This window comes from Hetaerina americana, unplaced genomic scaffold (assembly GCF_022747635.1).
Source record: "Hetaerina americana unplaced genomic scaffold, ioHetAmer1.1.p SCAF_41, whole genome shotgun sequence".
Taxonomy (NCBI): Eukaryota; Metazoa; Arthropoda; class Insecta; order Odonata; family Calopterygidae; genus Hetaerina; species Hetaerina americana.
This window is the reverse complement of record NW_027286997.1, coordinates 919,256-946,867: the sequence shown is the minus strand read 5'-3', so window position 1 is coordinate 946,867 and position 27,612 is coordinate 919,256. Positions and strand designations below refer to the sequence as shown.

The window sequence follows — 27,612 nt, the reverse complement described above, 5'->3', positions numbered from 1 at the left end:
ATTTTTCAACGGCATATATGTAATTTTCTTTTTTGCTAATATTTAATATTATTATTATACTTGTAGTAAATAAGTAAAATGTCTTGATAAAAAATAAAGCATTTAATTAGATACTTTACAATATGAAATGATATTTTTTTATTTCACTATTCTACGTTGATTACCAAGTACAAAATATCATTTCATTACCTACCATTCCATTTAAAAAGAACCACAGAAAAAATTAACAGAGGATAGGAGCACAATATAAATTGAAGTAGACGGGGTTAATGAGCATAAACATTGCCTTTAGGTTCTTTGACACATTAATAATTTCAGGTGTGATCCAATTTTTACTCTTTTAATAGAAACGTTTCACAGGTTCAAGAGGAAAAGCTACATGAAAGCAGAATAAAACACATTTAAGCTATTATTAAGGCAGTCTTTCCTATATACCTCTGTCCAATCCTGATTTCTAAGCATAACCTGAAAGTAGTTAACATTACTCATTCAAAAATCTATGGTATCTGATGCATTTTGGTGCTATGACCCTCTTGCCACAAAATAGTACTACAGCCAAGTGGTCAGACAAGCCGGGATCAAATACCATGCCGTGAGTTCGATGTTCATCAGAATGTATATAAACATTATCCAAAAGTGTTGGCAGTTACTCTGGTTGGTGTATTGACCAGTGGTTTCAGATTATATTAATACAAGGTTTGGAGTGCTGCTTTAGCTCATGTCCATCCACCAACAAATTGCAATTTAAATCACCAGTGTGAATGCCTGTTGGTCTATTAGAATGGTTAGTCACTGAAAACAGTAAGTTATCCAGCGTTCCTTCGAATCTAGAGAAACTTTCTTCTGAAGATGTGTTCACTGCATTGTCAGCAAATGAGCTCTGTGTGGCTGAGCATTCAAACGTTGGCTCTTCATTGAGATGCTGAGATACAGGTGACATATTGAAAAAACACAAGAGAACATTAATACTCACTCCACTATGAGGGTGATTCTTATGACAACATGTTCAAACTCGAGCATAACTTGGAATTGCTACATTTACGTTTCTCATCCAGTGGTCACTATACAAATCAAATCTGGTTTTTCACCAAATGCAACTTTTTCTAGTCCAACAAGCTTATTATTTAAACATTGAATATTTACCACAAACACTTTCAAATAAAAGTAATTTGATCCTCTATTTACCATTGCAATCTTGTATGAAAACATGCTATATCGCAGAAAGATCGCCATATGTATTTAACCAATTTCCAAGTGTAAAAGACATCCAGAAATCTCTGTATATTATGGTAGCTCTTCTCTAAAGGAAAATGTTTGTTTCCCTCATTCATTCCATAGAAGAAAATTTTTTTATGCTAGGTGGCATAAAGACCCAAAAGAAGATTTCATTGGTTAAGGTAGGAGCGTGAAAAATTAGGTAGATGACGAGGCTTAGGAAGTTGGGCAACATTAAAGGAGAAAGATGCATTAGATATGTTAGGTTTTTGTGAGGTGGGATTAAGAGAGATTGTTGATGAAGGGAATTGGTAATGCACCAGCAAGGAAGCACTTAGTAGTACATATTATGGGATTAGAATGCAGTGATAGTTATATGCATAAGGCATACATGGAAGAAAGGTTTAGGATTTGCAATTACCACAGGCAAAAGGCAGTCGAGTTCTGCAGAGGAAGGGGTTTGATAATAAGTAACACTTGGCCCAAACATTGCTACAGGCATTTTTACAAATAGAAGATGGCAAAATAAACAGGTAGATGAACACCAATTAGATTATATCATGGTTTGATGTAGATTTAGAAATGGGATCAACTCCCACAGCTTCCCAGGGGTGGATGCAGACTCCGGTCGTAATTTAGTTGTCATGAAATGCAATTTAAACTTTTATAAGTATTAAGAAGATCAGGAGATGGCTTAATTGGAAAATAGAAAGTTTAACAGGAGTAAAAAGGTAGAAGCTCCAAGAAAAACTTACTATAAATATCTAAAGAGGAGAGAAAGAGCAGAGTAAGGAGGAATGGCCGAGAATTAAGGAGTGAGTGATGGGAGAGACGCTTAAGAGTGCGGAAGAATGTAGGCATGGGAATGGTGCGTAAAATGGATAATGATAAATAAAATGGAGAGGGATGGGTGGGAAAGTAGAAAGGCCAAGGAAATGCGGGGCGAAGACGAGAGGAAACATATTTGGAGAAATTTCAGGTAAAAGGAAAAGTAGAAGTGCTTTATCAAAGGCGGTAGGAGCTGCAAGGGAAAAAGTGTAGCTACACAAAGAGAGAAGGCAAGGAAGTTAACAGAAGAGATTCTGGGATTGTGGAATCATTACATAGGAGAGCTTCATGGTAACAATATATGGGCGATCAATTAAGTTCTAGAAAGTTCCCACAACACCTGGAAATAAATAAATGGTGATTAGAGGCCATTCAAAACCTACCTTCAAAAGAGGTGGACTATCTTGATTGATTGAGGAGACAACCTTTGCCCGAGTGAAAGATACATTTATAAGAATAACAGTCAATAACGCTCAAATTTGAAAAAGCTGTGTTCAAGAGAAAATTCAGTTTTTATTCAATAAATAATAAAAGTCTCCAATACTTCTTCCCATCTTAAACAAACCTCAGCACATTTCTCTTGCATATTAACAAATATCATTGTGTTTTTCCTTCAACCAGCAAATTCTTCTTATAGCAGTCAATACTGCACAATGGAACGCCGGTTTTGGAGCAGCTGTAGTTCTTTAAATTACGGCATCCCTCCACGCCACAAGTAACAGGTTTGGGCGGATCTCTGGAAAGCATTGACAGAAAAAGATATTAATGTCCAGTTGGGTGAAATCATAAAAGTATGGATGTAGAAGAAGTGCAAAACAAATTTCAGGAGGGAGGAGCAGTAAGGGTTTGCTGACACAAAGCAGAAGGAAACAAACTACAAGAAAAAACAGTTGAAATCTCAAAACTAATGCATGTATGAAGACAATTGGTAAAAATCAAGAAACACTCACTTAATATTTGCTCAATTAAAATGTAAAACACTTCATTAGGTAGAAGAGGATTCAATAAGTTTGATAAATTCATTAAAATAATTTGTAAAAATCTGAAATATAGCTTTAAATTTAACCAAAAAATATTTCCCATAATTCACAGGCATTATGATAACATCAGTGATCAGAGATGAGTTATTGGTGAAAGACTCTTACCAGGCAATGAAAGTTAGGCACACCTCAATTATTTGCTGAATTGATTGCATGCATGCCTGCGTGATTTAACTGAGCCAAAAATGATTGGGCCTCATATAAACAAAATCATTTTTGAACAAATTCTGAAGATTTTGACGATAGTGTGTAAAAACGAAGCGTCACAAAGAGACCAATTCCACGAGTCAAATATTTATTATGACCTGTGTTTTGCTTTTATAGCGTCATTCGGTGGTGGTACATTAATGAGCGAAATTTAGGTCATGATGATCATGTCATCATTTTTGAAAATAAAGTTTACTTCTCACAATAACATCTAAGGAATGATTAGGGTAACGAACTTTTTTGCCTTTGTGGTTCAAAAGCCTCTTTTAATAAAAACTAAAGTGAAAACAATCAGTTTTAGCAGTACAATAATTAAAGAATTCACCATACGCCAGGCAAATCAAAGTTTTAACCCTGTTAAAAGTTGCTTAAATCTAATCTAATTGCATGGGAGGGGAGGTGAAGGAGGGAGAGGGGTGTGATTTTGCCACACTATTGCCAATTGACTCTAGAAATTTCATTGGGATCATTCGATCGAACAGATCAGTGGATGGCAGGTCACTGGATGAGTGTTCTTGAACACCATTTCCTATCAGAAACATTTTAGAACTCACATGTTTCCCCTAAGATATGATCATGCATGCAGTTTACACTAAGACCGAGCATACATGGTCAGTTTACAGTAAGACTCCCTTTGAGATCTAAACTAATTGAACTCTTCTTGAACTGTTATGAGAACGGCACATATGGTACGTATTAATTGAAACATTAAACACACAACACATAGTATCTTCCAGGGCCATAGCTCTGATCTGATAGAATACATAGTTTAAAGTAACATCACATGAGCCATCACTAAACCAGTGCATAGGAAGCATCTATGAGAGCAGGGTAGGAAGAATATCTCATTTTCCGTTGAAAGGGAATCCCCACCCATCAATGAAAAGGAAGAAAAAAACATACTATCAGCAAGTTTTCCATGGGCTAGCATCGATTGTTTCCAATTTTACACAACACCCCTTTTACAGAATGACATCGCCAAGTTTTGTCAAAGAGACTTGAATGCATTAAGCAGTAACAAATAATTTCAAATGAGAAAATCTTTAATTACCATTTTCTGATTATTCCATTCTGACTCTCCTGACTTCCATACTTAAACGCTACAAATGCAATGCACAACATATAGCCTGGAGAAGACGGACTGCTCTCTCAGAGGACGTCATTCTCCCTTATAACTAGAATCACGCACGTGGTTCGAGGCGGCGGAGAACACACCAGCCACGCACACACACACACTTACTCTGCCTGCAGAGCCTTGAGAGGGAAATCCATTCCCTGTGGCACGGAGACCGAGTATCCCATCAGGGTTATTTGATATCGCAGTCTTGGAATATGCTTGCGAATGCCAAAGGCTTTGGGCCTTCCAACTTTCGATGTTTTGGAATCTTGTTTGCGAAGCAGCCTGTCCATTGTCTTTTTCTGAAAATACAAAAAAAAACTTACATGAGAAATTACTTAATTGGTATGTTATTTTGATGGGTGGTGGTGATGTTTCCTCTCGAGCAAATTTCCTGTAAATAGTGCGGCGGGTCATCTCTCAAGCTTTTATGATCACAAACCCCTAACTACAGGGTCGCACCCAAAAGTGGTAGGACCGATTTTCTCTGGCGCGAACGGAGCGGTGGAGGGGGGTCTGCCTGGCAGGGTACGGTGGAGGGGGCTCTTAGCAACAGACCGACACCAACCTCAGCCGCCTGCGGGCTGTCGTTGAGTGAGGACACCGTTTTTAGTGAAGCAAGTTTTTTGTACGCGTCGAAAAACAAAATGAATCTGAATTTAGAGCAACGTTATTCCGTGAAGTTTTGTGCGAAACTCGGGAAGACGGCAACTGAGACCCTCGATATGATCAAGCAGGCTTATGGGGACACTGCCTTAAGCCGTTCCACGGTATTTGAGTGGTACAAGTTGTTTAAAGAGGGTAGGGAGCTGGTTGAAGACAACCATCGCTCCAGACGGCAAGAACCGACACAAATGTGGACAGAGTGAGGACACTGCTGAACACAGACCGACGCTTGACCAGGGAAGAAATTGCAGACCAGTTGGGTCTGTCTGCATCCAACGTCCAACGCATTATTTCACAGGATTTGGCCATGCGCAAGGTGTGCGCCAAGATGGTGCTGAAAATTCTGCCATGGCGCGCTCGTCATCAGACAGCTCCTGGCCAAATACGGCGTTTAGCTATTAAGTTTCATCTCAATGCCAAGCATGGTGAGATAGGAAGCTAAATAAAATATTACACGACCACCACTTGTTAGGAAGGTTAAATACAAAAAATGTACAAGTGTTGGCTGAACTATTTACATTTCAGCAATTTAATAATTGTAAAAATGAAACATACGGCAGGTGGCTCAGTCAGGTGCCTTGGAATAGATATTGCAACGCCAATCTGCACTACAAGGGCTATCTTTCAGAAACGCCATATCCACCAGAGAATTAATAGGAGGGTGGGAGACATGCAGTAGGGTGGGTTCATTTTATAATAAATTGTCCACGAGTGGCGGTTGAGACCTATTAAAAGTGGTGGCATATATTGGAAATTCCTTACACTGCAACAAAATGTAAGGTTAACTTATTAAAAGGGCTGTTAGCAATATTTGGGCTTCAATTGTACACAACAACTAAATATTGGTTCCCCCTTTTCTATTCATGAATTCAAACAATTTATGCAAACCAATGGATTAAATCCTTAAGTGTATTTCATTTCCCCTGAGAAAATTCACTTTATGCAAGACATACGATCACCAATTATTAATACCAAAATGACAGCATATGATATCTTTATTTTTTGCAAAATTGTTTCCTTATATAATATTCCTCACAAATCATTAAATCGATTATCCAGTTCTTAGATAAATGGAATTCACTTTTTCTCAGAGTCATCACTTAATACCAACCTTGATGTATAGGGAAGAAAAACACTGCTATTCCACAAAAAATCAACTTTACTGCGATGGATTTTGACACAGCACATCAGTCAATTTCTCCGCATATTACATATCACTGTTTGCAGCGGGGGGGGGAAATCATAGAAGTGGCGGGGGGGGGGGGGTTGTTTTGGGAAATGAGGGCAGTTGATGGGTAGTCACTGCAAGGGGTAAACAAAGGTCGATGTAGTACACTATGGGTTGGAGTTAGAAGAGAAGAAGGGGTGAATGAGAAGGGTACCACCATTGCTTCATTTCCATGTTTTCATGTGGAGAGAGGTTTGACCATAGAGGAATTCCTAGCTGCTCAAGGGCTACTCTTTAGCCTGTGGAGGAATGTGATGGAATTGCCAAGGAACACAAGTCATGCTTCACGAACAACCATACTACCTTCAACCTTTATTAAGTGGCCAGATGATGATACACTACATCAAAATCGATCGTAGTTAAGATATATTCAAGAGGGATAGCAGTGTTTTCTTTCCTGCGCATCGTGAAAGAATTCCACCACGATACGCCATCCTTCATTGTGTACCAACCTTGTCTTTTTCTCTTTTCTCCTCCATCAACTGTTTCCTTTTTTGAAGTTTCACAGCCCTTTGTCTCAGCATCTCTTCGGTCACTACTACTTCTTTATAACCTAGGAAGAATAAGAAGGCATTAAATGAAAGGTAAGAGCGAAAAATAAGACTATCCTGAAGCAATACCATTTAGAATAGGTTATCATCAACGAGCTGAACTGGTGTACCTGTTGGTAGAGCTAGTAATTGTTCACCGCCAGGACTGGGCTCTTTATCAGTTTTCTTTTCAAACATTGCTCTTTGTCTAGCTGTCATCAACTTTGGATTCTTTATTTTCTTCAACTCGTCATCCACCTGAAAAACGTTAAAATTTGTACAGCAAAAATTTGGATCCATATCAGAAGCACTTTTGCTACAATTATGTAGCTTTACAAATCAATTGGTCTAACCTCCTCAAGTTTGCCAGACTCGATAGCATCAAGCCACCTTTCTTCCTCACTCGATGTTCCACTATCCTTTCCTTTTCCTTTTTTCTTTTTAGTGGTATTTTTGGGAGAAGGAGTGCTTTGTGTTGGGGTTTTATCAACCAATTCAGGGGGTGGCCCTTTACTCTTTGACTTGTCATTCTGTTCAAACATTTTTCCACTGTTAAAAAAAGCTTAAGGGTAAGGACATTTAAAGGAGACATAACTACGGTGTCTGAGAAATAATTGACATACACGGTCTCTGAAGACACAGCCTCTTCATCCAACGACTTTTTCTTCTTGTGTTTCTTGTGCTTATGTCTCTTGTGCTTCTTCAATGGCGATACTTCTCCGGCATCTGACAATGTATTCGTTACAACAAGCCAAAACGAACCCGAATCAAAATTTAATAAACTTACCGATATTTGGATCATCGTCGTCACTAGTTTCTTTCCGTTTAACAGAGGGTTTAGATATCAACGTCCTTGGTTTTCGAATAATGTTGCTCGAATTACTCATTTTTACTTCTATCGACCTACACTGTTACATTACTACAATTAGAGATGAAGTACAAATTCCCCGTGACAATTCAGAACAGAACCTCTCTCCGCCCATTGCCAACACAGGTGCTGAGCTCGAATACTACAGGTTTGGTTTCCTTCTTCGTATGATATAAATATGGAGTCAAATTAAAATCCATCAATTGCATTAAGAGATTTGGCATAAAAAGTAAATAATGGGACCTTGTATTTTTAGAAAAAGTAGATAAATTATAATCTATTTAATAAAACTCATATTTTGTTGTTAACGGACTTCAATACTATTACAAGCACTTATATTGAATACATTTTTCGTCACATCCATCAATGTGCGACTCACTAGTGACAAAGACCAATTGCAATGAGCGTATTTAGTTATCAGATATACCACTTGATAGTTGTTCTCGCTGTAATCGCTATGTGGTAAGATCGACGCGGACGTTTTAAATTGTCAGTGTTAATTGACGCCTTTATGATTGATGATTTTATTTATGTGAAATAAGCTGTTTACGTTTATGTGCTTTACTTTGGGTATCATATTAATTTTCCCTAAATCTCAACACACTGCCATGTCTTTATTACCCACGTGAAGTGATTAGCTTTTGAATGAGTATTATCATTTGAAAATCTATATTTTTCGGATTCTCCCGGAGAAAAGAGAGGTATGTCACATCTCACTTGGAAACATATGCATAATGAATACTTTATACGATATTCGTGATCTGTACAATGAATACTGTAGTAATAACATCTCTACTTTTCCCAAAATGATGCAGTGGAGGATAATGCCAGGAAAAATTCATCTAATATGATCATCTTCTATCATGATTTCATTACTAAGTGTTGGACTGCTTTTACCATTAAAATCCATTTTTGACTTGATAACTGTGGTCACATATTTTTATAACCAATAATGAAGAAATTCTTACCCATAACTGACGCAAGTGACAATATTTCAGCTATAAACACTTAAATATTATGAGGTGGTCTATAATTTCCTATAGTTGAAGGACCATTCCTACCAAATCCATATGTACCTCCATCTTAGATTAGAGAATAAAGTCTTACTCAGACGGTTTCTCACAAAAAGTCTTTGCATTCAATTGAATGCAGTGATAGCTTTAGGGGAGACGACCAACAGCTGAGGTCATTTGTACCATTAGGGAATAGAAATTTTTAATGTTTGCTTCAGTTAACACTTCACAGGCTACTTTTCCATCTTTATTTATTCCATTATCAGCAATTGATCCTAATATTTAGAAATTACCTATTAATAACATGATAAAATAATTCTAGGATGCTTATGAGTGCTTCAGTCTATTACAGAATTTAACTCAAAATATTCTATCTATTTTAAATTGCCTGAGCTTAGTAATTCCATTTATTTTTGGCGTTTTAATGACAACTTGTGGGGCATCTGACGTTAACAGAAGAAACTGTAGCATTCAGTTGGTTGGAGTGGGTATTTTTCATCCTTTCTCAAAAAAAAATTCTGCTGACCTTGATGGGTTTTCAGAAAAACGAGATAGCCAAGACTGTAAACTTGATTGCCACTATGACCTAAAGGGGGGGGGGGGGGAATAAAACAATGTTACAAGTATGGGGAAACTTTTCTGTGTGATTGAGGTATACGTGGGTCTCTGTTTCCCAAACACACCCAAGTGACCTAGTGTGTGTTCCCTATCTTTCCCTTAATTGTAACTTTGTTTTATTCCCCCACCCCCTTTTTACAAGCATAGTACCAATCAATATTACGGTCTCGGTTATCCCATTTTCATTGCGTTATGACCGTAGGTACGTTCATTTTATATTTACATTAAATTATTAAAAGAATGTGGAGACCTTATTGTAGCCCCATCGCTAATGCTCATGAACCAGTCTGAGGGCATTTATCTGGATGCCCTTTAAATGGTGAAAGTTTGTCCAGTCTTCAAGAATAAAGGTGACCAAAACAATTTAAACAATAACAGACCCAAATCGATAATTTCCCAATTTGGTAAAATACTTGGGTATATTTTCTGTAACAGACTGTTAGAATATCCTGAGGGTCAATATGTACCATCTGTTTGCCAGTTCGGTTTCCACAAGGGGAAGTCAACAAATCTTGTAGAAGGGTTGTATCCATAAACAAATAAACAGTATAGTGCTGACTTTGCAATGAAAAATGGCATCCACATGTTTAATACCAGGCAATGTGAACAACTTACATGTAAATTGGACCAATTTATCGTCGGCTTCAGCTGGTCCAAAGTCTGTGAGTGTAAAATCATATGATAACCTTCTAGTAAACATTAATCAAAGATATGGTATATGAGTCTTTGAGATAAAGGTCCCAGGATACCTTATTGATAAGTATTTTTATTGGGTCAAAGAATACTTAAGGCCAAATTTATTATATTTTCCGTTTTTGTAAACTTAGTACTTGACACGTCTTACTGCAAAAATCTGCACTTGCGAAAATCATCCAATCAGTTGTATTTACCCAAATCCTTGTCTATTTTGAATCTTTAAATCTATTTACACCGACTCAGTTTGGTTTCAGACCCAATATATGTACAACTCAAGCTGTTGAATATGTTATAAAGCAAATCATTAAGGCTTTTGAAGGTAATCAATGTTTGGCTCTCTTACTATGTGACCTCTCTTCGGCTTTTGATTGTGTCAATCACACAATACTCATAAATAAGTTGAAATATTATGGTTTTAAGGATGCTGAATTAAAATTCATTTCTTCCTACTTATCTGATCGTAAGCAGTCAGTTTATGTAAATGGTAAACAGTCCAAACCATTAAATATTAAATATGGTGTACCTCAGGGCTCTGTGCTAGGACCTCTTTTATTTCTGGTCATGATTAATGACTTGTGCCCCAATATGATTACTGACTGTGTCCTCTATGCGGATGATACTACTTTCCTACATAGTTCCCCACATCACTCTGATGCGATGAATAGATTTCCTATTATATTTATAAAGGCAGTGGATTGGTTTTCTGCCAACCATCTCCTTATGAATCCCAATAAAACTCAGCATCTTCTCTGTACACTAAAATCTGCTACACCAGATATTGTCCCTGTGAAACTGCTGGGATTTTATTTAGACTCCAAGTTAACATGGAGTGCTCATATTCTACACATTAGGAAGAAACTTGCACGAGCCTTATTTCTGCTCAGGAGATTGAAATTATATGTGAGTAAGGACTACTTAATTAATGCCTACTATGCATTCTATTACTCACATATCACTTATGGCATTAGACTTTGGGGGCATGCATCTGATATTAAGCTAATCTTTGTGATGCAGAAAAAGGCAGTCCTCTTTAAACCTCTCTTTTTAAATTTAAAAATTATGACTGTCTACAATTTATACATATTCTATTCATTAGTTCATGTAAAAGAAAATACGAGTATGTACTCCACTACGGCTGACGCTCACATCCATAACACCAGAGCAAAGTCTAATATGGATTTTCCACACTGTAGGCTAGATAGGACTTACAAAGTTGAAGGTCTACCTATCAAATTGTTTAATATGCTTCCAAAATCTGTAAAGTCAGCCCGCAATGTAGTGTCCTGCAGGGTGCTGCGTGATTGGCTTACCTCCAATCCTTTATACTCAATAGAGGAGTATTATGAGCTCGACTTTACTAGCCTAAAACTATAAGGTCGAGTCTGAGTTGAATATTAGGTCTATGTATGCAAATATTTTCAATACAAGTATTTTATGTGATTGTATATTGTGCTGTATAGTATATTATCTATGAACAACTGATGTTCCTATAAAAAGTCGCAATATATGTAACAAATTCTACAAATGTGAAAAATGACGACATCTACCATAAGTGAATATGATTATAAGATGAATAAAGTATATTATTATTATACACTTGCCCGTAGAATTACAGTGCAATGCATCTCTTGGATGACTAAAATATTATTATACTTTATCAAATTTCACCCAAACAAACTCATATCCATTTAATTTTCCATTTCTCTGTTTCCCATCATAACTGATAGCAATAGGCTGTCAGACATGCATTCAGGCTGAACAATATGTATCCAGGGAAAGTGGCATAAAATTATACGATAACTTACCTTAATTATTAAAAGACATTGGAGGTGCTGGTAGCTTTCAAGTAAAACATACCGATTGCCTGCTAAAGAAGATACAGGTAGTTAGGGGTTTGTGATCATAAAAGCTTGAGAGATGACCCGCCGCACTATTTACAGGAAATTTGCTCGAGAGGAAACATCACCACCACCCATCAAAATAACATACCAATTAAGTAATTTCTCGAGTAAGTTTTTTTTAGTTTTTTTTTAAGTTTTTTTTTGTATTTGCAGAAAAAGACAATGGACAGGCTGCTTCGCAAACAAGATTCCAAAACATCAAAAGTTGGAAGGCCCAAAGCCTTTGGCATTCGCAAGCATATTCCAAGACTGCGATATCAAATTGAGTTGAGAATGAACATGTATAACATGTTCATTAGTTCAATAGTTTCAGCCTCAACTTTGTGGAAGTTAATTTTAATAAATGAAAAAGAAACACTTTGTTCCAATCAGAAGACTTCCAACTTTGTACCTGAGGATGACGCCGTAGCGTCGAAACTAGTCGTACCTGTAATAAAGTGGTGGATTGGAACAAAGTGTTTCTTTTTCATTTATTAACATGTTCATTCTCAAAACCAGAATCTAATCACCCGCTATTTCTCATTGCTTCATTTGTTTTATATATATATATATATATATATATATATATATATATATATATATATATATATATATATATATATATATATATATATATATATCAGAGATGAAGAGGGACCTGATATAGAGCAGGATGATGGATTTTGTGTTTTGTTAGAAGTAATAAAATATTTGTTTGGTAGTTGTGTCCATCGAAAAACCTACCTTAACCGGTAGATTACCTTAAAAAAAAAAAAAAAAAAAAAAAAAAAAAAAAAAATATATATATATATATATATATATATATATATATATATATATATATAAAATATCTTCGAAATGGAACGCTCTTCGGCGACACACAAATATATAAAAACACAGATGTAGATTTTTAGAATATAGAGACACAAAGAAAGGACACTCACAATTTGTTATTTTACGTTTCGACAGCACGGCTGTCGTCTTCAGAATGGCGTTCTCGGGGAAGAGCGGAGAGGATGTGCGGGGGAGATGTGGGGGAAGGAGAGGTAAAGGGACCAATAGGAAATGAACAAGGGGGTGGGGGGGATATGTAGGCAGCCAATTGATGCATTCAGTGGGCTTGGTTCAGCGCGGGCGGTTTGAATGATTGGGCCACCCAGATATGCGCCATCTCGCGGGTTCTCATCTCTATTATACTCGCAGATTTGGGAAGGATTTCAATCACCGAAACAGAGAAGCAGTCGTCAAAAGATTGGTTGTGGGAAGCAGTGTGAGTAGGGATGGGATAATTAAGAAAGGTGGGAGATTTGGTGGAGTATCGGTGGTTATTCATGCGGAGGGAAAGTGCGGTCGTGCATTCGCCCTCGTAGAAGGCAGGGCAGAAGTTACAGGAGAGGCGATATATAATATTTTTTGAGGTACAGGTGGCGAGTGGTTGGGAGTTGGTGCTGAGTGAGGGGGAGGGTCTTAAAAGATGACAGCATTTGCAGCGTGGGCGGTTGCATGGTGCGGATAGGGGCGGGGGAGAGACGGGGGTGCTTGAAGTTGGATTTGTGGACTTAAAGATGTCTCGCAATTTCGACGGGCATTTAAACGAAACAGAGGGACAGTGTGGGAATAAAAGTGATGTGGACTGAGTGTTATTGATAATTGGGAAGAGGTCACGGATTAGATGTTTAATTTTGTGTGTTCCGGGGAAGAAAGTGGTGATAAGATTAGGGCATTTTGGGCGGTTTGGTTTGGGGAGGGGAGTGTATTGGGTTGACGGTTTGAGGATTTTACTGTTTAGCAGTTTTTCAGGGTACCCACATTTTCTGAGGGATTCATGCAACTGGTCCAAGTATTTCTGTTGGGAGGGGGTGTTGTTGCAGAGACGGAAGCCACGGATAGAGAGTGAGAATGGGATGGAGCGCTTTGTGTGAGGAGGATGGCAGCTGTCGAAATGAAGATATTGTTGCTTATTGGTTGGTTTAATGTGGACTGAAGTGTGAAACGTATTGTTTTGGAGGTGAATATCGATATCTAGGAAGGTAATATTCGAGTCGGATATAGAAGAAGTGAATGATACTGAGGAGGAGGAGTTGAGAGAGGAAATGAAAGAGGATAAAGTTTCGCGTCCGTGGGACCAAAGGAGGAAAATATCATCGATATAGCGGGCCCAGAAAAGTGGTTTTAGGGTTTGTTGTTGCAGAAAGTCGTGTTCTAGTTTACCCATAAAAAGATTGGCGTATGCAGGAGCCATACGCGTGCCCATTGCAGTGCCTTTTATTTGTAAATATATTTTGTCATTGAATTGAAAAGCATTTTTGGTAAGAACGATTTGGCTCAATTCGAGGAGGAAATCTGTGGATGGGGTGTGTGGTGTGGATCGTAGGGAGAGGTAATGTTTCAGGGCTTCTAAGCCTTCTTTGTGGGGAATGGAGGTGTACAGAGATGTGACGTCTATCGTGGCCATGAGAATGGTTGTGTTGTGCGGAATTGGGATTGAGTGTAGACGTTCCAGAAAGGTTCCAGATATATATATATATATATATATATATATATATATATATATATATATATATATATATATATATACACATACATACACATATACACGAAAAACCCGCCACCCGCATATTCATTCTACCGATATAGGTAAAATGGATAGGAACATACATAGAAGAGGCAGACCCAGAAGAGGTGTGGAAGAGGGATCGTGACCAGATGACAAGTTTTCCCACTGTTCGCTTCACCACCTTAAGTAAATGGCCTGATTCCTTGAGAAGGCTTATCTTTCTTTAATATATTTTATTATATCTAACCGTTAATTTGGTATCAAACTTGTTGTAATTGGCGTTTATTTCATTTGTCTCTACTTGGGTTCTTTTTGTTGAAAGGCAAATAATATTTGAATTCCCATTGAATATTTTGTTTTTCAAATTAATTTTATGCCTTGTCCACATTTAGCGATTTGGTTACTATGATTTTTTGAGCCAAAATTTTCCCATACATTAAAATAAGCTTTAATTTATTTCATTGAATATCAAACTCACCCTTAAGTATCCCGAAAAATTATTCAATTTAAAACGGTGAATTATTCCTTCTTTGCCATTCCATTAATTTAATGAACATGAAACTAATTCAGTTCTACATCTAAATGAACATCACAATTCATTTTCTCCTTTTAAATTGTGATTCCTTGCACTAAGGTTTTTCTCGGCAGTTCTCATTAAGTTACAAGTATTGTTATTTAGTTTACTTCGTTAGAATTTTATTTCTTTCTCCGAAGCAGGGTAATGTCTGAATATACCCGAAGTAGGTGACTTTCGGTTTATCTCCTGTTATCCCCTGTGATCGTCTGAAGAGAATTACCGATTACTAATGTTATAATAACAATAAATTAGCAACCTGTAGAACATTTTGAATCTCTGACTAACGTTAATCTCTAATTCATTAACTGGCCGTTCTAAAATAGCGGAACGCTAGTTATGGAGCGAAAAACTTGCTATGCGATATTTTACCCGTAATGTCCTATCTTCCCGCAGGCATTGTGATAGTTGCGATATACTAAGATATTATGATAAAAGATTTTAGCATGTGATTACTCTTCAGTTTGAGGGAACAACTTGACAATTTTTTTTTGCAATGGATGTCGAAAAAGTTTCCGGAACTAATTACGGGTTTCTTTGGTCTGGTTTAAGTACAACTTTCTTTTTTACTAGCAATCTGTTGCTTCGACGTGTGGTTCCTGCATGTGCCAAGAAAACTAAGAGTCAAGAGTGGAAATGGAGGAATACAGCTACCTCGTTGATACATTCCATCATCACTGGATCCTGGTCTTGCATTTGGTAAGAAAGTTTGAATCCTTATATAGTCATATCATTGAGAATTTCTGGGTTGGAGTTCCTAACATAATCCTAGAAATCTCGTTGGTTGTGGATGAATATACCCCGTCTTGGCGTGCAGAGAATACAAATTTTTAAACAGCTGCCATGGTCATCCCTCGCTCATTAATAATAATAATGATATTTATTTGCCTCCCATCTGAAATCCTTCATCCAAAGCAACTCATAGTGTAGAAAAAGACAACATATTATTTTTATAAAAGAAGTTGGTTGTAGGAGGAGAATTCACAGATTGTGGAAGTTTATTATACAATTCCGATGCCGCATAATTAATTACGCCTTGTTGACAGGTCAGTATGTATTCCTCTCTATGTACATTATCTTTATGACGGGCGTCGGAGTGATATCTGCTTATATCAGTCACAGACTGAATGTTATGTAATCAGACCAAATTTAACAGCGCAAGAGATACAATGAAGGAAATATTAGGATTTGCTAATATTTAATTAATGGTCAACTTTGATACCAGTATGATGCTTAGAATGTTGCCTTGAAAGCCCTTTTATTATTTGAAAATAACGAGAATATCTTGAAGACGATTAAGCTTGAAAAGACCAGTTGACATTTATTCGTGTGACCTCTATGGGGTGTTTCCAACTCAGATCCTTACTTAGCTGTCGACCAAGGAACTTAGTAGGCTGTGCCCTTTCAATATATGAGTCGTCTAGTTTTGTTTGGGCACTCATTAGTGGCGTGGATTTCTATATGTGGCATTAGTATGGTATTTTACTTTTTCAAAAAAATTATAAGAAGAACACCACCTGGCCATATCTTCAGCTGAGGTTCTGATATCATAGGTGGAATGATTCTCAGATGGGGACTAGACATGCTGTGCCAGTCACATGTTGTTGAGGCTAGGTTTTTTGATAAATGATTGGGAGGTCATTTATGAAATTATCAACATTTGGGTCTTGGAATTATGTCCAATAAAACATATGACACTTCCTCATTAGGAATTGTTTCTGTAGACAACCTGGAACTCATATTCCATACTAAAATTCAGACTTATCTCTCATATGGTTTAAAGTTCTGGGGACATGATAGCGTGACAAAAAGCATCGCCCCTTCAAAGAAGGGGTCACAAGGATATGTTAAATGTGTCTTTCCAATCCCACTGGTGGAAACTATTTCAAAATCATGCTGTGCTCATACTTCCCTCATTTCTTTCTAAACTGTGCCTTAGTCATCAAACTAAATCTGCAGCTTTTCCCCACTGATCATCAAATGCATTCCTGCCATATGCAACGGTGGAAACAATCACCATTCACCCTCTCCCTGAAGCAGAAACACCTTCACCATACAGTTCCAATCATACAAAGTAAAACTCGTTCCAGCATAAAGTCAATCACATCACTCAAGAGATAAAAAAAAAAATTAAACACTTTTTGCTAAGAAAAACTTCCTGAAGCATTCCTGGGTTTCTTGAAAATAGCCATAGTTACTGCAAATGATTAATACAATATATCATGCTCTGTCTATTTGCAGAAATTGAATTGTTTTTTTAATATGCTTGTTTCCCATTGTTTTCATGAACGTGCATGCATGTGTGTATATTTTTTTGGGGCATTCTATTGGTAAGTATCTATTCATGGGCACAGCCTGTACATTTCTGCTAACCAAAAACAAAACCTGATATCGGACACTATAATAAGTCCCTCTTCAATTCTGCATGCTTCCTTTCTCCCTTCGATATCCCCATTTATCCTTTACCTGCCCTTTCCTCGTTTGCCTAACATTCTCCCCTATATTACAATCTTCAATATCCCACAGCAAGTCAATATGCCCTTCATCCATCTCTCCTGTTTCCTTATGACTTCTCCCTACAAACCCCTCCTCTTCCCTACCATACCCAGCACTTCCTCATTTGCTTTCCTTTCTGTCCATTTCACCATCTCAGTACTTCTCCACACCCTCATTCCAAAAGCCTCCGATCTACGTCTATCATCCTGCTTCAATGACCATATTTCCACGCCATAAAAAACCATGCTCCATATCTAACTTTTGACGAGCCTTTTCTTAACATTCTGATACAACATCCCTGTCTAAAATTCTCTCCTCCTTGTGAAAGCTTGTTTTACTACTGCAATTCTCCTTACATCCTGACTATTTAAATCATTTAGGTCGAAAACACGTCTGAGCTACATAAACTGTTCCACCTGCTGTTTAAATGTGAAGATTATCATTTCTGTTTCTGAAAAACCGCGTAAATTTTGTTTAATTTATATTGATTCTCATCCCTTATCTATCGCACTGATTTTCCAATTCACTCAGCAATACTTGTAACCCCTTGGCTGACAAACTAGAGGCCTAACATTCTAAGTTACTATTCTAACTAATTTGATCTTCTTCTTCATCTCCTTTGCTGCTGCTGTTTGCAAGGTTTTTGTGAGATGACAACTGAGGAATTGCCTCTCCCACTGCCAGGCACGACACATTGGTCTGAGTCCTGTAGTTGCCAGGACTCATTTTCATTATGGTGTCCATCCTTACATTCTTGGGAATAATAACTGAGGTGGTTTCCCATTGCCTTCCTCAATAGTTTTTTTAAGGTGACTCAATGGTAGTTATGCTTGGGGCAGAAACATGGTCATTGAAGCAGGGTGATAGGCCTAGTCAAAAGCCTCCTATCAAGATTGAAGGCTTTTGAATTGTGTGTGTGGAAAAGGATGGAGGAGGTGAAGTGGACCGAAAGGAATACAAAAGGCAAGGTGCTGGGCATGGTGGGGGCCGAGAGAGGATTGTTGAGTGAAATCATGAAGAGGCAGGAAAAATGGATGAAAAGCATTTTGATTTGGAGTGGAATGTTAAAGACTGATAGAGGGGAGAATATTGTGAGGAAGGGGCAGGAATAGGATAGGGATATTTATTTGGTAGTTGTGTCCATCCAAAAGCTACCTTAACAGGCAGATTACCTCATCATAGTATCACTCAATGGCTGTGCCTTGGGGTCAGATGTCTTTGCATTCATCCCACTGTGGAGCAGACCCGGAACTGTCATCTTGCTCCTCTGCTTTGACATAACTGGCATCGGTGTCCAACTCAGCTGCAAATATGTGCCTATCAAAAGCTTCTATAGAGTCAAAAAATATCCCAATGGTGAGGAGACCTTCATCCAGTGCCATGTAAATATTATTATGATTGCTGAAAACAAGCAGACTTAATGGGCTTAGCTGTGTGAAACGCATGTTGAGAATTACTGAAGTACAATCAGGAATTACATTATTCTGCTATTAAAGGCTTCTTCAAAGACTTGTGGGAAAGACTGGAGCATGGTAATTGGATGGATGGTAATCATCTTTGTTTTAGGGGTCAATCTTCTTCTCAAGTGGAGCCAGTTGGAGAATATGCACTTGGGAAGCATCCTTGCCTCATCAAAGGTGCATTTATTATGTCAAATGGATGTGCAATGATGTGGAAAACTGCTTATACTTGTGGCATGGGTGTGTCATCTTGAGCACAAGACCACTTGCTACTGAGGCGTCCATGACTGTATTTATTATTTCATTGGGGTCTGTTGGCTGTATGAAGAATGTGTTTTGACCCCCCTGGGATGTTGTGGCACTGCAAATTGTGTATTCCTTTTGTAGGTCCGACAATGAGGAGTTCAAGAGAAATTAGTCGTGTGGAACCTCACATAATGAACATAATTTGCTCCAGAATCTTAGTTCTTATGAGAAACACTTGAAAAGTGTGACAGTTTTCCCCATATAATTTAATGTAAAATAGGCTAATGTATTCTATGCAGAAAAAATAACTTATGTAAGACGTTCATTCAAAGAAAATCATATGCGCTTTATTCAGATTGTGAAACGTCTTCATCTTTTCTTCAACTATGGAATGAGCCAACCTTGAATGTGAATTCAATTTGTAGAAAACAAAATAAAGAATTGAAATAATTATTTTGTTATTTATGATACATGCCTAATTACATTTTAGTGGAAAACTGTCTGTCTAGAGACATTTGTAACATGCAAAGCTCTGTCAATTAGGATGATAATTCTTAATGTACGATGCAACAGTTTCCCATACTTTCAGCATTTCTCTTATTGTGCTAGAAGATTGTTGCTTTGCCGTTATCTCCTCCTCAGACAAACTTTCCTGCACAATGTCTTCCGGTGAAACGCAATGCAACACCGTAACCTCCGTCCTCCCTCGGTGCTCAGCTCCTGGCCGTGCTCATTCTCACCTCACTCATTGATATCCACTTCCAGTCCCAGGAACTTGGCCCAAGACAAAATCTCCTCGACTACAGTCTTTAACCCCATAAAGTAATGTTCTATAACACACTCCAGCCAAAGCTTCTTCCAAGTAGAAGTGAGGGTTCTTTGAGTGAGAGAGAGAGAAGGGTTGGTCCCTCCGGTCACCTCCAAACAATGCTTAAAGAGTGCCTTAGTGCTTCAAAGGTTCTTAAAGCTAGAAATAGCCTGCTGGTCCCTCCCTAGTGGGGGAAGGGTGTTAGGAGGCAGAAACTGGATCTTGAAGAATTTAAATTCTTCAAGAAGGTCATCTAATGGGTCGGGAGGATTGGCAGGAGCATAAATGCTTCTTCTTTGGCCCTTGATTTTTCCTGTCTCCTTAATAAGGTCTGCGAAAATCACTTTCTCCCTCCTGCAAAATGATATTCTCACTAATAATGTTGAATTGGAATTGCTTTTCTTTTATCCATATGAGAGGCAACCTTTCAACATTATTGAGAATACGTAACCGTTGTGTAGATATTCTTGTCTCTTTCTTTGAAGCATCCATCTCCTTAGTCTTGTCCTTGTTCTTGAGATGTTGTGCAAATCGTTGATCTAGACCGGTTGTGTGAGAGATACCCTCGCTCGCATCTTTTCAATGATTTAACTTCTCATTTCTGTGTTTATTTTTTGTGGTTTCTTCTTGCGACTCTTACTATGGTGGCATTTTTGCAAGGATTATGACTCTGTGCAAAAAGTCACAAATAATATGTTTGGAATAGTGTTTGATGACAAGGGATGCTAAGGTGCTAGCATCGCCATTTTGGTCTTAGAATTGATGGTGGTCACCTTCTCATGGTAGGGAGGATGGAATTTGTTATGCAAGCAGTCAAGACATAGTGACCGTGTATATCCTGAAGGCGTGAGAGCAGGCAAGCCTTGAAGGCCAATATCAGAGGATGCGGAAGGCAAGGTTAAACCACCACATGGAAGACCCGTGTGGCATCCCTAGTCCCACCGGACTGCCCTCTGTAAGTGTGGTTGTTTGCTCTTGAGGTGAAGTGTGCTGGAGTTGAAATATTCCCACGTTTGGATTTCCAGGTGGTTACTTTCCCAGGATAACTGTGTGATGTAATAGAGAAGGGGAGGAGAAGGAAAGGAAAATGTTTGATGTGAGCCAGGTACGTGAAGGCAATGAATGAGAAAGTTAGATTTGGAAATGCAAAAGGAGAAATGGAAAGACACGACATTGGTAATTTAGGATTAAGTGAAGTATAATGGGAAGAAAAATAAGAATCTAGAAAATTTAAGATTAATTATAAAGGGAAAGAATGCAAAGAAAATGATGTAGGATTTATGAATGAAAAACTTCTGTACCTGAAGATAGTGAAGGCTGCACCAGTAGGTCACAGAATTGTAGTAATTAGTCTGTCTGCTGAGTCCTTGTTATAGCTTGAGATACATTTGTGAAAATGAAAGAGGTGTTGTGTTGGGAGTAGGGAAAGAGGCGGTGAAATGTGCAAATGTGGATTGAGCAAGCGGTGGAGTCAGAACAGGAGAGCCACAGATGAAGAGCATTGTAAGAATGAGGAAAAAATGCAGAATGAGCATGTAGAAAAGATGAGAGTGTTGTAAGAATGGAGCTTTCTCTGGCATATCCACCAAAGGAAAAACTGTTGAGCAAGTGAAATCATTGCAGTATTTGCGATGGAACGGAATTGCAGACTTGGAATGGAAGCTGTACCTAGGAAGTAAGAAAGAGGATATTTATGACTGAGAAATCTTTTGAAGAGGTGAAAGGACCTCGGCAACATTTAGAAATCCAAGAGAAATCCTAAATATTTTAATGGAATATGAAGTCTCACTGCAGAGAAACAAAGAATGGTGAAAAAGAAAGGGAAAATGCTTGAGAAGTGTTGAAATATGGCAGTGGAGAAGAATGTTAAAGGTGAAGTGGATGATGAATTGATGAAGTATGAGAGGGAAGAAAATTGCCGAGGGGAGCAAGAAAGAAAATTTCATCTTGCTTGGGTTGTACATTTACTTGTATTGTGACAAAATATCTTGTGTGAAAAGTCATTGAGGGTAAAATTGAAGTAAAGCCAGGGAGGGGAAGGATTGGAATGGAAGGATAAGGAATGGCAGAAACAAACAGGGAAATGAAAAAGGATGCTTGGGGCTGAGTGCAATGGAGGACATCCAGTTGAAACCTGTTGGGAGAAGACAGTTTCACTTGTGAAAGGACTGTACCAGTTCAAATTGAGTAGCTTCAGGCGTGATGTGGTGGAAGTCGAACATAATGAATAACTGATCAAAGTACTTTTCCACTTGATGTGGTTATATCATGTGGAAAAGTGCTTCGATCAGTTATTCAGACTGTACCAGTTGCATTACCAAATTGTAGCGTTACAAACAGTGAGCCATCCCTTTATCACAGGAGTAAGGTGATGGTAATTTTTGCTGCCTGTAAAAGTTATGATACTTTAGACCTTAACATTTACACTTAAGAATGAAATTTTTAAATGAAGCAGCATACTAGTGTAAGTAGTGGGATAAATGGGAACGAAAAGCAACCCATTTGAATCCAGATGCCGTAGCCTTTGTTAAAATATGCGGTATCCCTCGAGCCACTGCTGGGCTGTGTGGCAGGTGGTGATTCCACAGCAGACTTGCAGCATCAAAATTAAGTGTTTATTTCTCATGAAGACATAATTCAAATATCATTGATTTAAATGAAACAATCAGCTTTCATGAAATACCTTATCTAAGCCCAGATACCACTCTGTGCATGCAAAGTGAGAGTTAGAAATTAAAAAAATGTGGAGTTGGATGATGATTTAAGATAACGCAGTGCCTATGAACCAGGCAAGGAATAAATTACTTGAATGATTGCTGTCGTTGGCAGTTATTCTGATCCGTTATAGTTGGTAGAAAAAATGATGTTTTAAAGCAGCCAGTTCTATAGCTTATCTCTCAAATATATTTTTGAGATATCTTCAGTTGTGGCTCAACAGAGTTATTACGGAATATGTTTTTAGCTCCTTCAATAAAGACTACTTCTAATTAATGTTGTACATTTAATCTGAATTAATCTTTAGACCTTTAATAATGTAGTTATGCTACTAAGGGGGAATACTTTCCCTTGGAGGAATTATATACCGGTCAATGGTGAAACTCTGCCTACTTTGCTAATGAGTGAGACGGTGTGGAATTCGACTCCTGGTCAATATGATGATTTTAAGGAATGAATGTTGAAAGATGGATGGACCCTGAAAGTGTTGCCAATCATGCCTCATGCCTAAAAAATCGCAATTATGATGAGGCAGTGCTGGTGCTGGAGAGACAGAGGTGGTGGTGATATACATTGAAGAAGGCAGTTTGAATGGAGACATTGGACTTAAAGATCAATCATATTTAAGTCAGAAGAGAGGAGCACACGGAAGCTGGCTGAAAAATGCACATATTGCCAACGTTCCTACTTATCTGAAAGAACAAGTTTTTGCTTAGGGTTATTTCTGTAGATACTAACTTGATTTTACATGCAGAGAACCTTAAAAGTACAGCACGGTGGAACCTCATACAACAAGCATGATTCGTTCCGGGATCTTTCTCATGAAGCTAAATACTCATTTATTGAAACAAGGATTTGCACATAAAGTAATGTGAATTACGAAAGTGGATTCCATGGAAAAAAGTGAATTATGTCCAAGGTTTATTCATGATTTTGAGTTTTACACAAGTGCATTCAACTTTGAGGTACGTATTCTCCACTATTTGGTGCGGGAACAGTGATTAATGGCAATCTTCTTGCTTTGCAGTTTTTGGCAGACTCCAGTGATGCGGGAGGATCTCATATCTAAGTACTCCACGTCGTCACACGTTCTCTGCTCCATCACTACAGGTAAGTTGAGGGGATGGAGGTGAATTCATTTGATTCTCTCCATTGTGAGAACGGCTGCTGACAAGTTGCTAACTAGGGCAGCAGAGGGACGTACTTTCATCCATTTTTGCTTGGTCGAACAAGTTTTGTGAAATTTTGGCATCAGACCCCTTACCTGAGACGAACAGACATCTTGTTCTTCAAATCTTTTTTCAATTATTTGCTTTCATGTTGCATTTCAGAAGTCTCTTGCAGGTGTCCTTTCCTGCTAATTGTTTTATGAGCTCATTAGTGCTCGTTGGCCATGCCATATTCATTTTTTACAGCCATTTTTGCAAGCCACCATCATCACCAGTCAGCATCAATCAATCGTAAGGTTGACTGCAATCATGGCTGTCATCTTCATCCTTCGACCTCGTGTCCCTCTCCTCATTGGCTCTTTTGCAATTGAAAATGGGCGTAGCTTGTCTTGCGCCTCCTCTCTCCAATGCTTCCTCTTCCTTCTCTGCCTTGAGCATTCAGTGCTCTCGAACCACCACAACCGAAGAGGGAAGGGTGGTCCACGCACAAGATTCATTCACGTGCACCCTTAATTGATAGATTTAAAGTTCTCATCTGATGGAATGCCTCCTCCGTCTGCCAATGCATTCTTTCTTCTCCCGGCCTGATTGATTACACTTCTTACTTTCTCGAGCTCCTTCCATTCTCCGATTATTTTACCTCTTTGGATAGCTCGTTAAATTCAGTTTTTTGAAGCAACTAGACCCATTGCTGCAGAAAGGTTGTAAATAGCTTCGTTTTTCTAGTATAGGTTCAGTGGAATTGGGAAGGGAGGGGAAAAGAGAGTGTATCAGAACCACAGTAGAACAAAATATTTCATTAATTATTTAATATTTGAAGGAAATTCTGAATAATATGAAAGAATCATTCCCAATCACGTTTGTCCTCCAATTCTTTTGCTCAGGATTTCCTTTTACCATTCCGCCAACTGCTAATATCCTTCTTCCTTAAGCTGTGGGATGAACATGGAATGGAAGCCCGCAGTGTGGGCCAGTGAGACGCTATCTTAATATTTAGAAACTAACAGCAGTATTTTATCCACCATTATTTAGAGTGTGGGATTTTGTCAGATATCCAACGGTGGATAACTTTTGCATATTTCATACGTTCAGTAATTAAGCATATGGGCAGGTGTATTAATGTTAATACATATTATTGGTATTCTACTGGTGAAGGTATGTTTTCAATGAACATAGACTGTAAAATGCTGCAACAGTATATTCCCTTGCCTCTCCTAACAAAAAAACACTTCCTGACATATAGAACTACAGTAAGCACCTCTTCAATTCAGCAGACTTACTTCCTCCCTGTATTCTGTCCAAACATATTTATCCTATGTCTACCCCTTCCGAATTTGTCGAAAGTCAGGGAGAACTCCATCAGACTCTTCAACATCCTATCGTCAATCAAAACACTATGTATCCGTCTCTCTTTGGATTTCTCCCAGCAAACCCCTCTCCTCACCCACCATGCGTAGTACTTCTTGGTTTGTTTTCCTTTCTGTCCATTTCACCTTCTCCATCTTTCTCCACAGTCACATTTCAAAAGCCTTCTATCATCTTGCTTCATTGACCATGTTTCTGTGCCTTACAAGACCATGCTCAATATCAAATTTTTAACAAGCCTTTTCTTCAAAACCTTACTCAACTTCCTCTCATCAATTCATTCGTCCTTAGGGAAGCTTCTTTGCCTAGTGCAATTCTCCTCCTAACATCCCTAATACTTTGACCATGTTGGTCCAAAACACTTCCAATATACGTAAACTGTTCTACCTGCTGTAGTTTTTGCCCTCCTATTTTCATATTTTACTTAGCCTTTCTCTTTCTGGAAAACCACACAACATTTGTTTATTTTGTATTTATTTTCATTTCGTATGTATCGCACTGACTTCTGAATGCACTCAGCAATGCTTGCAAACCCCTTGGCTGACGGACAAACTAAAGCTTGGTCGAATTGAGTAGCTTCAGGCATGATGTAATGGAAGTCGAACATAATGAATGACTGATCGTAGCACTTTTCCACTTGATAAAATTTGTATTTTACGACCAGGTTTCGTGTAATACACTGAAACCCAGTCATAAAATATAAATTTTATCAAGTGGAAAAGTGCTACGATCAGTTATTCATTGAAGCTTGGTCATCAGCGAACGTAACTAATTTTATGAAATGTTCTGGGAAAGAGCTAGAAATTTTCTTTTAGGGGAAATTGACTATGGATACCTTGTCAATCAATTTTATTGGATATTTATGCAGTAATGAATGTGTGTGAAGACCTATTTCTGGAAAAGCTCCCATTTACCAGTTTGTCCGCTATTAGAAGGCTGACCATTGGCTAGAATTATTTTTGGATTATATGAATGCTAAAATTTTCTCATGCACAAAAATTTCACTTACTGCCAAAACTCTGACCGCTAAGATGATCATACTGACCAACGGTGAGACCTGGACCCTCATCTGACTCGTAACCGCAGGAGGTGGAGTTTCACCATCAGGTGGTGAAAGACTCTGCCTGGTGGAGTGGTGCTGACCTACAGTTAGGGTACCCTGCTTTAAACTCTCTTGAGCCAAAATTGAGGAAGGTACTTCTATTTGGACATTCATAATACAAAACATTGTATAGAAAATGCCAAAATCTTCAGCAGCATCAGTGTTGAGCACATGAGTGAGGAAATAGAAGAGTTCAAGGCGAGAATATCGTCCCAGATACAATAGTTCTAAAGTTGGGACTAATAACGTGGGGAAGTCAAGCCGAGCAGAAGATGTCATGGGTGAGATGTAAACTCACTATTTTTTAAACAATTCAATGAAAATGTTAGATGGGCTTGTGAAGTTGTAAAGGTTATACATATTATATGACCTGAGTATTTGATATGACAAGTATGTGTTGGGGAAGAGGGTGTTCATTTGAATGGGAAAAGATCTGTTATGTTTGAGAAAAATTTGTGAAGTCACGTCAAAATAAGGGAAACCAACACATATGACCGACCAAAGGTGAGCAACAAGCATGAACTCATGTCTAAACGAAATGTATTTTAACTCTCAGAGATTTGTTATTGTTGATGATTCGCCTTTAATTGCTAATGACAAGTATCAAAAACAAAATTTTTGAGATCAAGGTGCTCTTGAATTCTGATTATTTTAATACAGATGTGTAATTTTCAATTGAACAGTGGGCCACTGTGCATTAGACTGACATTGCCTTACTTACAAGATATGAAACATCCAAGCAATCCAATTTAAAAAATAGTGGTACTTCTGTATACAAACAAAATAAGGTATCAGTTACTGAGAATAATAGCACATTAACTGTTTAAATGATGAGATATTCTTTGAACATTGTCATTGAATTAAGTTTGCCACCTGTAAATCTTATTGTCGTGGTTTTGTCTCGATCATCAGAAGTATGAATGCATCATTTTATTGAAATGTTTAAAAACCTTATCGCGATTTTGAAAAATGAAAACAATCCCCCCCCCCCCATGATTTGTGGAGAATTCAATGTTAATTCCTGAAAAAATCATTACTAATGCCGAGCTTGTTACCATTACTACCCCTTTTGATATGGTTGCTGCAATTAAGGCTGGTACGTGAGTGAATGCTTGTCCAGACCGAACATATCTTGATGAAAGTTTCGAATAAGCCAGCCAGTCAGACATTAGCGCTGGCATTGCCCACCTTCACATTATTCATGCAAACCTAAA

At 38.1% G+C, this 27,612-nt stretch overlaps 2 protein-coding genes across 5 annotated transcripts in view; one reads left to right on the top strand and one right to left on the bottom strand.

Moving 5' to 3' along the window:
- Window positions 1-135: 135 nt before the first annotated feature.
- LOC139692795 (INO80 complex subunit B) lies at window positions 136-7,878 on the bottom strand. 3 transcript variants are annotated; one of them, XR_011701790.1, is made up of 9 exons: window positions 7,619-7,877; window positions 7,455-7,557; window positions 7,185-7,380; window positions 6,963-7,089; window positions 6,754-6,854; window positions 4,531-4,709; window positions 2,609-2,779; window positions 2,427-2,465; window positions 136-922 (listed from the first exon to the last, which is right to left on the bottom strand). XR_011701790.1 is itself a non-coding variant. In XM_071591088.1 (8 exons), exons 1-7 carry the CDS (start codon window positions 7,716-7,718, stop codon window positions 2,641-2,643), a joined length of 924 nt encoding a protein of 307 aa, XP_071447189.1. In that variant the 5' UTR covers window positions 7,719-7,878; the 3' UTR covers window positions 136-922; window positions 2,609-2,640. The 3 variants fall into 3 exon arrangements, 2 of the variants coding, with proteins under 2 accessions (XP_071447189.1, XP_071447186.1); XM_071591088.1 differs by lacking the exon at window positions 2,427-2,465 and having other exon boundaries at window positions 7,185-7,361; window positions 7,457-7,557; window positions 7,619-7,878; XM_071591085.1 differs by lacking the exon at window positions 2,427-2,465.
- A 7,243-nt stretch (window positions 7,879-15,121) lies between these two features.
- The window catches only part of LOC139692793 (TLC domain-containing protein 2-like), a 54,893-nt gene continuing 42,402 nt past the window's right edge, over window positions 15,122-27,612 (top strand). Inside the window, exons 1-3 of one of the 2 annotated variants that reach the window (XM_071591084.1) lie at window positions 15,122-15,203; window positions 15,611-15,736; window positions 23,790-23,872. In XM_071591084.1, the coding sequence (XP_071447185.1) occupies window positions 23,809-23,872 (64 nt within the window). In that variant the 5' untranslated portion in view covers window positions 15,122-15,203; window positions 15,611-15,736; window positions 23,790-23,808. Of the gene's footprint in view, window positions 15,204-15,429; window positions 15,737-23,789; window positions 23,873-27,612 lie in introns of those variants that run through there. The other variant, XM_071591083.1, reaches the window with a different exon arrangement.

What these genes read in the sequence shown, in the direction of transcription:
- LOC139692795 (XM_071591085.1), bottom strand. Translation starts at nt 7,718, where the DNA reads ATGAGTAATTCGAGCAACATTATTCGAAAACCAAGGACGTTGATATCT. An exon ending in GCTGTGTCTTCAGAGACCGT is followed by an intron (nt 7,381 to 7,454) that starts GTATGTCAATTA and finishes TTTTTTTAACAG; the next exon opens with TGGAAAAATGTTTGAACAGA. An exon ending in AGAAAAGAGAAAAAGACAAG is followed by an intron (nt 4,710 to 6,753) that starts GTTGGTACACAA and finishes TTGTATTTTCAG; the next exon opens with AAAAAGACAATGGACAGGCT.